Raw genomic sequence first — 13487 nt, forward strand, 5'->3', positions numbered from 1 at the left:
GAACAGCTTTGGGCATCCGGTTGCCTCGGTGCAAAAGTGCCATTGCCCGAGGACTTGGGACCTGCGTTGGCGTATCTCTTAGGTCACCACACGACGGAGGAGTAAGACGACGACAACGACGATGGGCGTGAGCAATCAATGAGACAGGGCAGCGGGAGACTGTCGATAGAAGCCGCCACGCAAGCGGAACCACGTCAGTGCTCTGTCTCTGTTTCCGTCTCTCTCGCTCTCTGCTTCGGTGTCGTGATGTGTCGTGATGAGAAATACGTACTCGCTCTCACTCCAAATACCTGCCGAACACACTGCTGGAACACACAACACACAAACACACACAGACAGCAAGGTCCCGAGTCTGACATCCCCAATCGGGAGGCGGCCGGCGTCCGAACACGCTCATTGGGCGCCCCGAGCTCCCCCAATCCCGAGGGGGAGCTTTCTTGCTCCTCCTCAGCGATCAGTCTTACTGTCTTCCTTGTCCATCCCTGAAGTCGCACCATGCCTAACCTGGAAATTGGGAACGCTGCCGCCCCCATCTGATAGGTTGCCGGGCTGGCGACTCAGGGAACAGCTCGTCGTCGAAGGCAGCTCTCCCGCCCGTTCTACTGCGTGTCTGAACTGTGACTTGCGTGTGTGTGAGAGAGACAGAGACGGAGATAGGCAAGAGAGCTCCAGGTACAGCAACAGCAGCAGCGACAAGGCAGTGTGTCAAGTGTCATCGAGCTGCTACCGCCGCCCAGCCGGTCGGGACTTTTGACGCCCCCAAAATTCATGCAGCCCTATTACCTCTTCATTGCGTAGCTCTGGTTGCTGTTTTGCAGCGGCGAACCTGTCGTGTGCCGCCGCCTCTCACAGCTCACCCATTGCCTTCTTTGGAACATTCTCTTGGCCGCTCATTCGCAGGCTTCCTCGCAAATCATTTTCGATAGCCGGGCCAGATTTCTCCTTCCCTCTCTTGCTTGGTTTTTGATGCATTTGATGACGACAGAGCACATACGTCTGCCCCGTCTGCTGTCTTTTCCTACTTTGGCGCAAAGGTCCGCCCAGCAGGGCCCTGAGAGCGACTCGCGAGCCCATCTCATAGTAAGACGGAGGAATATTACCTCCTCGTCCGCTCGTTCAACCTGCTTTTTTCGGGCAGGACATTGGACCTTTTGGCCCCCTTGCTGCATCGTGTCGTGTGCCTTTCTTATCGTGCCACGCAAAAGACCTGAGGAAAAGCTGCCACGACTGCGCAAGCCAAGGTACGCAACACACGGCTCCGCGGCAAACGCATACGGCTCGCGAGTCGCAGATACGTCGAGGTTGCAGCAGTAGCTCCGGCGGCAGAGCGAGAAGCACTTCGTTGCCGCAGGGAGTGCCTTATTTTCAGTTTCAGACCGCGTGTCTGAACGTCGGGGTCCCATCACGTCAGGAAAGGGATAAGATTGCACTCTGCGTCTTGTCACCACACCATCATCATTGCCTGCCCTGCCCCAGCGATGCCATCTCAGTCATATTTCTTGAGCTGTCTTCCCTCCCCTTCGTTCCTTTTGAGAGTCCCTTTTGGATCAAGGGACTGACTCGCACCTATTCTCTGTACTACACCCCGTTCTTGAGAGAGCATCGGAGCGCCACAGCCAAGCCCACGGAACCGTTACACCGCAGCCAAGATGCATCGCCGCGCCGAGCAATCCGACGACTTCAATGGGGACCACGAACCCGCCGCGCCGTCTAGGTACTCCGTAGACGAGGAGCCCACCGAATCGACGCCCCTCATCGCCGGCGATGGCAGCCCACGCCGTCCCGGCGCCGGCCGTGGCCGCACCGACTCCCTCATCCGCGCCGCCAACACCATCCACGTTCCCAAGGTCCACAACCCGAACGTCATCGTCGGCATCTTCTGCGCCATTATCCTGCTCGGGTCTGCCGCCGGCGGGCTGTGGACCATCCCCACCACCCGTAAGGTCGAGGACATTGTCTGCCGCCATTACTATGACGTCCTGAGCAACGAGAACATAGACGAGAGCCTCTGCAAGGAGGACGCCATCCAGTCCAAGGTTGCGTACATTTTTGCGGTGTATAGCGCCCTCCAGGCCTCCATCGGCGCCATCTGTGCATTCCCCTGGGGTATCGTTGCTGATCGCCTCGGCCGCAAGATGGTCTTCTCCCTGACCATCTTCGGCATGGCACTGGACCAAGCTTGGTTTGCTACGGTCTGCGCGTTTCCCCGGGTGATTCCCCTGGAGGCCCTCTGGTTTGGCCCCTCGATGCTCATGATTGGCGGTGGAAATGCGGTTCTGAGCGCCATCGTGCTTTCAATGCTCGCCGACGTGACAACTTCCGAGAACAGGTTTGTCTTCGAGTCTTACTCCGTCGATCGTCGAGAGATACTAACTTTTGTACCAGGGCAAAGAGCTTCATGCATGTTCACCTGGTGTCAATGATTGGCAACCTGTGCGCCCCCGCCATCGCCGGCTGGATGATGGAGAAGACCGGCCCTTGGCCCGTCATGGGGTTGGCGTTTGGCCTCTTTTCGACCTTGATATTCACCATCCACCTCATTCCCGAGACCAAGCCAGCTGCCCAAGTATCCGATGACCCGATTGAGGACGAGCCCGAGGTCGAGTCTCCCGCGCTTGGGGCCATACAGCACACAATCCTCCGCCTGAAGGAGTCCTTGGCGCTGTTCAAGTCGCCGTCCCTCATACTTCTGCTTGTAGCGATGCTCACTTCTTACCCCGTCATGCTGTCGACGCTGCAGTTCATGTCCATCTTCGCCTCGAAGCGATACCACGTCTCGCTGTCGCAGACAGGCTACCTGTCGTCCCTGTATGGCACGGGCGTCTTGCTTTCGATCGTGCTCATCCTGCCGGCCTTCTCGAGGCTCCTCGCATCCACCAAGATGCCCAAGTCGCTGCGCCTGTCGGACGACCACCAACGCGACCTCTTCCTGGCCCGCCTGTCCTCCGTGGCGCTGTTGATCGGTTCCCTGAGCATGTCCGCATCGCCAACGGTTGGATCCTTCATCGGCGGCCTGGCCATCCTGTCGCTGGGTACCGGTTGGGGCAGCTACGTGAAGAGCGTCAGCAACGTCTACGTCGACGCGGCGCATCGCACCCGGCTGTTTTCCATCATCTCGCTGGTTGAGACTGCTGGACAGACGTATGCGCAGCCGTTGCTCGCAGGCCTGTTCAGCCTGGGCATGAAGATGGGAGGGCTCTGGATCGGCCTGCCCTACTTGGGTGTCGCAGCGTTCTGCTTGATCGCGCTAACTTTGTTGCTCATTGTTAGACTACCGCCGCCCGAGGGCAAGGTCCCGGAGGACGGTGGCGAAAGCAATGCGCCCGCCCAACACTAAACGTTCCATGATTTTCCTTTGTTGCTGTCCTTTGTTTGTAACAACACCTGAACGAGCGATTTCCTTGTTTGTTTCGATACCATCCACGCTTTTAGAGAGAGAGAGCGACTCTGTCGTCCTAGAAAGAAGATGAATAAAGTAGACCTTCGCAAGTGTAATCATGGCCCGAGATGCGGCTTACCATATGACGGCTACTCGTCCCCATTTCCTTGGTAAAAGTACCATTTTGTACGTCACATTCAGTCGGAGCGCAAGGAAGCCATTGGATGCGTCTGGAGCAGATGGGACTCCAGGAAGGCTAAAGCGATTTAGCTGTGGTGTCCGCTGTTACCCTTGCTCTAACCCTGTAAAACACCGAGTTAGCGACCCATTTCCAGCCATTTCAGGGGACGAAGTCCGGCATGATGGTCTCTTGTGCCTCCTGCGCCGCGGACCCGCTTCGCCCGGCGCCTTCGCTACTTAAGGGTTGGTGTGGTCCTCGTCGTCTTCGTCGAAAAGACGAGCGCAGCGAGGTTGTTGTCCTCTGTAATCGTTCACACAATCGAAGAAGCCTCGACAGACATGTGCGCGGGAGGATGGCGGACGCAGTCGACGTTAGCAGTACCGCGGGCCATCTGGAGGCTGCTGTCCAGCTCAGCGCTGCGGTGAGCCGGCAGATTGACGCCATCTCCGACGCGCCGCGAGTGCTCACGACCCTCTCGGCTGATCTGCAAGAAGTGCTGTCGATCCTCGAGACATTGCTTTACTACCTCAGCAACGACGACACGGCCAAAGGAGTCCTTCATCCGTCCACAGCTCGAGACCTTGATACGGTCCTCAAGAAATATGCCAAAAGCCTGTGTCTGCTGGAGGAGAAGCTGGAGAAGGCCACCGAGGGCCGTTCCGGGGGCAAGCTGGGCTTGTGGAAGAGGACGATGCTGACGCTGCAAGCCAAAGAATTCACCGACGTGAGAGAACAGCTCGCGACGCAGAAAATCATGCTGAATATCAGTGTGGCGGTATCTAATTTGTAGGTGCTCCGAGAAAAAACAGAAGGAGTCGGATGCTTTCGCATGGACGTGCCTGCCTAACATTTTCTCTGCAGTATTAATACGACATACGAAGCGACACCTGAGAACCGGAAGGAGCTCGTCAAGATGAAGACGGACGTCGCCAATGTGCTTCTGAAGCTGGACCACAGCCAGCGGCGGCAATTCCATCGGAGATGTCCATCGCTGCGATCTCGTCACACAAACTGAGGCTGGTTTGCATGTCGCAAGTTGTCACAAGTCAGGTGTTTGACGATTCAAGCACCATAGAACATGAGTTTGACGCCCTCATCCTTCTTTTTCACTCTCCGCGACGGATGCTGACTTCCTTTAGGCGACAAACAGGAACGATGTAGAAGGGCACGGCATGCGAAATGTGACGCTCGACTCGTGGCTAGCGGAAGAAGAAACGACGAGGTTGATGACGATCTTCAGTGTCCGTGACACTCCATTCTCCCCGGATCGACGATACCCGGCCGGCCTGCGATAGTGTCGTCGGACTATTTCAGGACGAACTGTATGCCTCCCTTCGTGTGGCTTCAATGTCTCGATTCCCTGCGAAGCCCTGATGCAGCGAGTTCGGTCGAATCAGCCGAAAAATAAAAAATACTAATAACAAAAACACAAAAGACCTTTTTGATAGTGGAGGAAGGGTCCAGGCACCAGGCAAAGCGCCGGTGGTTCGCATTGTGGCCCAAGACAGGGGGCCCTTGAGGCAGCCGGGATGGATTCGGATGGTGAGATGGCGAGGCGGGGGATGCGAGGGGATCTGCGACCACCAAGACAAGGGAAGCGGGTGGCTTGAGTGGGGCACAGCCACCAGCGGCAACGCAAACACGGCCGCTGAGAGGCCGCTGGAAAGCACCCGTCAGCCAGTCGTCCAGTGGCTCCAGGGATCTTCCTCAGCGGGTGGCCGTTTCAGACGAAAAGCTGCAGCGCTTACTGGTACGTCATACCCGCTGAACCTCGCCGCCGTGGGGTCCAGTCAGAAAAGGGGAGGCCCACCCTCACCATACACATTAATGCGCCGCGCCTCACGCACGAAGGCTTTCTCTTCCATCATATTAGACACCACTTCGCTCCCTAGTGGTACGCGAAACAGGGCCGTCAGTCTTTCATTGAATCAATCAATCAATTAAACCGAATCGTCGATAATGATGCCATGATTTTCAGAGGGCTGGAAACGACCACATCGTCTGCAATTGCGAGTCGTTAATCACGGTACTGCACCTTGAATCTCCGAATTTCCCGCTCGCCAAACCTCAATCTCGAATTCGATACCCAACTTCATTTCTTTCTAGACGCGAGTCCTCCACTCGCACTTCGCCAAAATGTCCTTCTTCAGCCCCCCGAACTGTTCCGTCGACCCCGCCACCATCTCCGTCGCTGGCAATGCCGGTATCGCTGGAGTGGCCGTCTTGCTCTCCTTCACCATCGCCGCCACCATCGCCCTTCTCCTCAGCTGGTCCATCGTCTTGTTCGAGCGGAAGGAACGTCCCTCCAGCATCCGCCGCAAGCTTCTGAACGGTTACTCCGATACGCAGATCCTCCAGGGCATCGCCATCTCCATCCTCGGGCTCGCCACCACAAATCGCATCGTCCCCTACCACTTTTTCATCATCTGGTGTCTCTCCAACATGAGCATGGCCGTCCACAACGCTACACTCTTGATCTACGGTCAGCTTCTCCGCCAGGACTGGCTACTCCGTACTCTCCGACAGAGTCTCATGACCGTCAACCTCGCGCTCAACTGCACATACGGCGGCGTCATCCTGCAGAGCCTGGGCAAGGGCATGAAGGACTCCAAGCTGCCCGTCGGCTGTGTATGGTCCTCCTTCAACGGGACCACCGGCGGGGGCTCCTTCATCGACTACGCGGGCACGATCGCCGTCATCGTCGCGAACGTTCTCGTCTTCTTGGGCGCTAGCTGGTACATCCACTCGCGGGGGAAACGCTTCGCCAGGCCAATGATCATGGGCGGCCTGGCCCTCATGACGGCGTCGGCGATTGGTGCCGCTGTGCGGTCCTTCATGGCCTCGTCCGTCTTTGGATCCGGGCCCCAGGGCTACAAGCTTGCTGACAACAGCGAGGAGAGGTGGGAATTCGGGCAGTTCCTGTCTATCCTGGTATTGCTGTTCCCGATAGTCAACTTGCTGGAAATCTGGCGGGGCGAGATCATGGTGGCAGAGCCCGTCTGCGAAGAAGCCGAGGACCAAGAGAAGATGCTTTAATTCAATTTTCTTTTTCTGTTCGCATGTAGATCTTTCGGAGCGTGACTGGGCTGGCTTCATCGTGACAACGGCCTCGAGAGACTGTACTAATCGAACGGGCAATTTCAGTCGCGAAGACGGTGTCGAATTCCAGGGTCTGACCGGTATGTTAAGTCAATACTGAAGAGGATGTCTGGCATTTTCACGGGTTTTTCAGTTTGCCATCCTTCTTCTTTGGAGTTTACAGGGCCATGCAGGCGAAGCTCTGTCTCTTAAACGAAAAGAACCAGATGAAAACCAAAAATTCCTTTACTTCGGGACAACGCGCACGCAGCAAAATTTACATCAAGGAATGAGACCTTTGTTTGCATGTTAGGGTACATGCAGTGCTTCCCGAGATTTGATGGGTTGCAAACACCATTCCTAAGCCAAGCTGCGGCGGGCCTAAGCACGTGGCGCTGCCGAAGTTTGGATGTTTGTCAGTTGGGTAAATCTCCAGCAGAAGCTTGTCTTATCGACAGGACGGCCAATTGGTCGTGGACAAACCTTGAGGCGTAGCAGCTGCTGCTCTCAGGCGGCTTACCTCGCCCATCTGCTATGAGTGATGTTGAGCCCAAACATCACGAAAATCCAAAGCTCTCTACAGTTGTGCCGTATCCACGTCAAACCAATTGTTGCATGTGCTCTACAGATTCAGCTCATGGCGTTTGCGCCATAGGAGATTTCACATGGTAGGCTCCCAGCTTGCTGTGCTCATCTCAGTTTGCTATGTCCAACTCCTTTCCGTCTCCCCATGGAAAGAGTGAAGCGGGCTTTGACACATCCACCTATGGGTTTGACACCACAACTTCCTTCCATACTGTCAGAACCTCGTTCCTTTTCAATGCGTGCGCCATGCTTTCGGACTTCTCTATTGGAGTATCCTCATGCATATCTAACGGACAAGAGAGTTGAAGGACAAACACACTCCAACGCACATCAGCACGTAGGATCTACCGCCACCCGACCAGAACAGTGGTGGATCAACCTCTGCAGGCAACAGCCACAACAACTACTTATCGATGAAGCTGCCAATAATTCGGCCTGGCAACGAGCAAGAGATATCAGCGAGCTGATTTTATAGCTCGTAGCACAAATCCCCGGTTCCTTCCTCCATTGCAAGGCTTTCGATTACACTGCTGATACTAGGAACCCGGAAGTTGTGGAAAGCAGCAGCTTCCCGTGTTTTGTCCACCAAAACACACAACAACATCGCCAACCCACCCAATGGACCCGATCAACCTCACCTCAACACCAAACAGACACAACAAATTTACTGGTTGCCCTCAGTTCTTGCATTAATCCTCAACGCAGTAGCACTTACTCGGGGATATCAGAAGTCGCGGCAGGTTCAACGGCACCTCTTGTCTTTACTTCCTTCTACCCACGCAATTGCCTCTTCATCTTACGACACTCTCTTTCCCACCGACTGAACAGACACCTCGCTCAATCTTCGTCAGCTCTTGAACCTCCTGCAGACGTAATAAGACTTGGACTTTCCTGGCGGCTTAAATTCGTGGCTTCAGCTTGCCGTTGACAATCTGCTCAAGAGCAAATTCTGTCACCAGTGCCAGATAGGACCGGCTTCATGACAACGACGGCAACAACGGCAACAACAAAACTCAAACCAATATCATTCAACAGAAGGCGCAATCCATAAATTTGGGTGATACTGATAAGCCTTGATAAGATTTACTATCACTGCCCGGTCGACATCCAGCGGCAGGGACGACAGGGACGACACTTGAAGCTCTTCAGCAACTTCCTTCATTTCCGATCTCCTCTGTCTGCGACTACCCAGAGTGCTACCTTCCGAAGCTCGATATCTCACTGAATTCAGGAAAGACGCACATGATTATCGCGCTTGCCAACAGCTAGGCTATCAATTTCAGACATAATTAATACTTTTTTGACTTCGCCGAGCGATTGTTGCACTCATTTCGATACACATCATCATTCACATTCTTTTCCATTCAGATATCCCGTTCGCTCTCCCATAGATTTATACCCACAACGAACATTTCTACCTGTCGAGAACCACGGCCTTGTGCTCAGCCCACGAAGATGCTGCCGTCGCCGCTTGCAACGGGCGAGCCGTTGGCCCATGACCCTCCAAGACCACATTCGAGAGATGGTCGCACCAACGAGAAGATTCAGTCCTTGGATTTAGACGCGATTCTGCCCGTGGACTGCGACTCAATGAGGGTAAATGAGGTTATCTCTCTTCAAATGCAGATCGGGCTCAAGGTTAGTCACGCGCGCACACCCATTCCGGCCTCTTGAGCTGACCATAACCACAGGACCTCAAAGAGGACTTCATGCTGTTCTCGGAGGCCGTGGGATCGAAACTCCAGCCATTGCATAGCAAGCATATGACCTGGAGGACGATTCCCCTCGTCCGTAACATTGTGGTTGGGGGCGAACCCGACGACGAGGATGACAGCGACGACGACGACAACGACGACGAGGATGACGAGGACGATGACGAGGATGACGAGGACGACGGAGACTACGACATTCTCTCGCCCTTTGATATGAACGATGTCAGCGACACAGACGTGACTAGCGAGGAAGATGATGAGTCGGTGGAGCTGATAATGTAAGTCAGATTCATGGCTATGAAAAGAAGGATTGGTCTAACATCACCAGTACCGGATTCGGTCACGACCTTGAGACCCTTAAGCCCGCGGGCCTTCCGCTCTTGCGGGCCATGAAGGGTGAAGACGGTTTTGAGGAGGAGAGGCCCATCATCTTTCAGAACGAGTTCTTCGAGATCCGGCGCTCTCCTGTGGCCGGCTGGGGTGCGTTTGCCACGAGAAAGTTGGACAAGGGAGACCAAATCCTCGTTGAGAAGGCCCTTTATCATGCGACTTATGAAGATGTGGAATCGTCCGTCCTCAACCTTCATGAGCACGAACAGAAGGTCGCCAATGACCTGCATGCCCATTTCGGCCGCGATGGAGAGACCAAGGCGCAGGCTGTTTGGAATACCAATGCGTACGTCCCTTTTCCATTTTCTCCCAAAGCTCCTGCTAACCCATTTCTCAGGTTCGCATCCAAGCTCCCCAAGGACACCGTCTCGACACGTAAGAAGGGTTCGGGGGCGTGTAGGGATGTTGCCGGCCTCTTCCCCATCGCTGCTCGCTTCAATCACTCCTGCAATCCCAAGGTGGGGCACAGATACGATGCTGAGGAGGAGGTACTGATATTCGAGGTCCGCGCATGGGTCATCGAGGAGGGCGACGAGCTGACCATCAGCTACGGTAAAGATCCATCGGTGTTGTATTATAAATTCGGATTCAACTGCGGATGCGGCTACTGCGGTGGTTTTGACGACAGCAGGTGGAACTTTTAGGTGTGTTCGGGCGTTTGTAAGATATTTGAGCGGGAGCAACTTGGACAGAGAGCATGCAGATAGACATTGCGGAGCGGCCTGCAGCGGTTTGCCTTTTGGCACATTTTCAGCTTCTAGGATGATATGGCGCGCATGAAAAGCACTCGGGATTCTTCTTCCAGGTCTAGACCCCCCTCCAGCCGTGTGATGTGAACCGTATGCACTCGCTTTCGGGGAGAACCAATCCGCTGGCACACTTGCACGGCGGACATGCCCCGATTTGACCTGTCATTTTTGAGAAGATATGACAACACGATGATGAACACGCAATGCCCCGCTCCAAAGGCCAGGGTGTCGATCGGAAAGAGGAAACAACCCTTGCTCGTTCTCCAAGAACGCCGCAGAACTGCAGAGGAGCCATCCACTGGAAAAAAACGAGTCAAGCTGCGAGTTACAAAACCCTGTGCCCCTCCTTCATCTCGGGAAAATTTCCAGCCCAGTTTTCTGGTTACTTTGTTCTAAGACATTGAGTTTTGCATTAAAATGGCTGATGCAGTGGCTGAGAATACAACGGCGAGTCCCGGAGCCCGGGTGCCGGAGTCTACTCCGAAGAGCCGGTCGCCGACCAAATCGCCTCGGTCACCGCAGTCCCCGCAGCCCCCGCAGTCCCCGGAATCCCGAACTTCGGCAGCCGGCGACGCCCCGGCACCTGTCCCACTGGAGGTGGACGATACACCCAGCGTTCGTCACCTATCGATGTGAACTATATGTCGTATTCAGATCTGACACTTGAGCCAGGTTGATGGCCGCTCGATTGACGAACAAATGTAGGCTCGTAGGATTTTGAACAACTATCGGTGATGTTACTGACACGCTGACTAGCTCCTCTTATACGGCGTCATTAACTTCATCTGTTATTGACTACCCCACCGAGTATGGGCGACGCTATCATGCATTCCGTGCGGGAGGTAAGTCCCTAGTGAACATCGCTGGCGATGAACATGTTACTGAGATATAATTAGCGTATAACTTTCCGAATGACGAGGTACCCGCCGATTTGTCAAGACGTTGATTTTGAAACTTATTTCCTGTCCCAGAGCGAGATGGATCGTCTTGACTTGACCCATAGCATGGAGGTTAAGGCAATTGGCTATGAGCTTTACCTGGCACCTCTGAAGCCCGAAATCCAACGTATTCTTGACTGTGGGACTGGGACTGGTATTTGTGAGATACGAGCGCTCTCATACTCTGTTCACTGCTTAGACTCCCAGGGGCCATCGAAATGGCAGACTTCTTTCCCAACGCCGAGGTATGATCTCCGAGTAACCCCTTGCTGCTCACACACTGACACATCGGATCGTCCAAAGATTTTTGGGAACGATTTGAGTGCGATCCAGCCGGAATGGTACACTCCTCGAATCCCATCCTCGGAAGGGACGCATAGCTGACTTAGCACAGGGTGCCACCGAACGTGAGATTCGAGGTTGATGACCTCGAAGACACGTGGGTCGGCCACCAACCCTATGATTTCATCTTCAGCCGATACATGGCCGCATCGCTCGCCGACTGGCCAAAATATGTGAGAAACATCTACGAGTATGTTTCGCCGTTATTTACCATGATGTCCTCCACCCTCCAACCAGCGTGTCTAACATGACATGGTGCAGCAACATCAAGCCCGGCGGCTGGGCCGAGTTCCAGGACTACAACCTGATGCTAGACTGCGACGACGGCACGCTGGAGGGGACGGAGGTCTGGCGCTGGAACGACCTGATGATGGACACCTGCAAGATGCTCAACCGCGAGGCGGCCCCGGGCCCGAAGCTGGAGGACTGGGTCAGGACGACCGGGTTCCGCAACGTGCGCCGCCAGGACTTCAAAGTGCCGCTCGGTCGGTGGCCGAGAGATCCGCACTTGAGGGATGTGGGCATGTGTAATCTGGTGCAGACGCTGGATGGGCTTGAGGGGTTTACGATGAAGCTCTTCTGCGGCGTTCGTGGGTGGAAACCGGAGGAGGTGCTGGTGTTTCTTGCTGGGGTTCGCAAAGAGCTCAAAGCTGGGAACATTCACAGTTATCTGAATTAGTAAGTCACCCGTCAACTGCGATTTGAGGATTATGGCTGACGTTGTTGGAAGTTATGTTGTTTATGGACAGAAGCCTGAGGACCAAGAGGAATGAAAAGTGTCCATCTGTTAACATGCGTTGGCTAAGAAAATGTACATATTCTTCAATTAATATGGATAACTCATTCAGACTTCTTTGGCTGCCTGCTTGCAACATTGGGATCGTTCTCGGAGTACGCGATGTAAGTCCACCGCTCATCATACGGCTTTGTCTTATCCACGAACCGCAAGTCCGTTGACACGCGAATGCGGCCCTTTGGCGACTGGTTCATCGCCCCAGCATGGACGGCGTACGGGGTATGAAACACCACATCCCCAGCCTCGTACGCTCCCTACGAAACACCATCGTCAGTAATCACAAGAAGTCTGCAAAAAAAGGCGAGACTCACCACAAGCCAGCCGCGGGCCCAGTGCTCCCCAAACTTCTTCGCATTCCTATCCAGCCACCCGCCCTTCTCCATGTTCCTGTTAAACGCGGAGATCCTGTCCGGGTCGGGCAGCTCCGCATTCACCCTCGAAAAGTCCTGCTCATACTTCTTCCCAATCTCAGCCGAGCGGTCCAGGTAGATCAGCCCGCCGCCCTCCAGCTCCACGTCGCCGATGGGCACCCACGCCGTCACGCTCGTCGGCGGCCCCGCCCGCAGGAAGACCTGGTCGTAATGCACGGGCGTCGTCTCGCCCCCCGGCACGGCGCACCGCAGCAAAGACCGCGGGAGACACCAGGACTCCTCGAAGCCGGCGAGCTTGCCGACGAAGGGCTCGAGCTCGCGGCCGACTTTGTCCTTGAAATCTTGGTAGAAGGCGGCGCTGTGGCTGGCGATGGCGTTGTCGACAAAGGGGCCTTCGTCCTTGAGGCCGCAGGCGACGCGGACGGCGCCGGGCAGGAGGAACTCGCGCCAGTCGAGGCCGGAGAAGATGCCGTCTGCGGGGTCGGTGCCGGGCTTCAGCATGCCGGTGCCGTTGTCGACGAAGGTGAGGTAGTCTGAGCGCATTTGGTTGACCATGTCTGGGTTGAGGAGGCCCTTGACCTGTGGGCGTGTGTTAGTGAATGGGCGTGAGGATTCGCGGAGAAGGAAGGGGTACCCAGACGACACCGTCTTGCCAGTATCTCTGTTGAATCTCCTCGATGGGAGTGTCGGGGTAAACGGGTTGGAGTAGCCTGACATCGTCGAGGATACCGCCGTTCCCATGCAGCGAGAGCTTCTCATCTTGTTGGACCACGGACTTTTCCTGTGAGAAGACAGGTTTTGAGTGGATGTCAGGGGCGCTGTAACCGAGGACTTCAGTCATGTTGGAAATGTTGACAACTCGTCTAATGTAGATCAACACAAGTATCAATGGTAAACAGGAAACTTTTGCGTGTGAAGCGAGCAGCTTTGTGTCCAAGTTGACATGCATCCATCTTGGAGTGCTAC

General features: G+C 55.0%; 6 protein-coding genes across 6 annotated transcripts; 5 read left to right on the top strand and 1 right to left on the bottom strand.

The window, feature by feature from the left end:
* Positions 1–1649: 1649 nt before the first annotated feature.
* On the top strand, positions 1650–3337 carry COL26b_003814 (uncharacterized protein; the record flags this gene model as incomplete). The annotated part of the gene is made up of 2 exons (XM_053176703.1): positions 1650–2329; positions 2386–3337. The coding sequence occupies 2 exons, from the start codon at positions 1650–1652 to the stop codon at positions 3335–3337; spliced, it is 1632 nt and encodes a 543-aa protein (XP_053039313.1).
* Positions 3338–3912: 575 nt separating this feature from the next.
* On the top strand, positions 3913–4427 carry COL26b_003815 (uncharacterized protein; the record flags this gene model as incomplete). The annotated part of the gene is made up of 2 exons (XM_053176704.1): positions 3913–4284; positions 4422–4427. 2 exons carry the CDS (start codon positions 3913–3915, stop codon positions 4425–4427), a joined length of 378 nt encoding a protein of 125 aa, XP_053039314.1.
* A 1269-nt stretch (positions 4428–5696) lies between these two features.
* On the top strand, positions 5697–6596 carry COL26b_003816 (uncharacterized protein; the record flags this gene model as incomplete). Its single annotated transcript, XM_053176705.1, has 1 exon — positions 5697–6596. One exon carries the CDS (start codon positions 5697–5699, stop codon positions 6594–6596), a length of 900 nt encoding a protein of 299 aa, XP_053039315.1.
* A 2082-nt stretch (positions 6597–8678) lies between these two features.
* COL26b_003817 (uncharacterized protein) lies at positions 8679–9969 on the top strand (the record flags this gene model as incomplete). The annotated part of the gene is made up of 4 exons (XM_053176706.1): positions 8679–8861; positions 8915–9213; positions 9264–9611; positions 9663–9969. The coding sequence occupies 4 exons, from the start codon at positions 8679–8681 to the stop codon at positions 9967–9969; spliced, it is 1137 nt and encodes a 378-aa protein (XP_053039316.1).
* Positions 9970–11230: 1261 nt separating this feature from the next.
* On the top strand, positions 11231–12033 carry COL26b_003818 (uncharacterized protein; the record flags this gene model as incomplete). The annotated part of the gene is made up of 4 exons (XM_053176707.1): positions 11231–11257; positions 11316–11353; positions 11407–11544; positions 11616–12033. The coding sequence occupies 4 exons, from the start codon at positions 11231–11233 to the stop codon at positions 12031–12033; spliced, it is 621 nt and encodes a 206-aa protein (XP_053039317.1).
* Positions 12034–12194: 161 nt separating this feature from the next.
* COL26b_003819 (uncharacterized protein) lies at positions 12195–13362 on the bottom strand (the record flags this gene model as incomplete). Its single annotated transcript, XM_053176708.1, has 3 exons — positions 12195–12404; positions 12462–13100; positions 13156–13362. The coding sequence occupies 3 exons, from the start codon at positions 13360–13362 to the stop codon at positions 12195–12197; spliced, it is 1056 nt and encodes a 351-aa protein (XP_053039318.1).
* Between the last annotated feature and the right edge of the window lie 125 nt (positions 13363–13487).

The sequence above is a fragment of the Colletotrichum chrysophilum genome, assembly GCF_026319265.1.
Source record: "Colletotrichum chrysophilum strain AFK26 chromosome Unknown scaffold_22, whole genome shotgun sequence".
NCBI classification, from domain to species: Eukaryota; Fungi; Ascomycota; class Sordariomycetes; order Glomerellales; family Glomerellaceae; genus Colletotrichum; species Colletotrichum chrysophilum.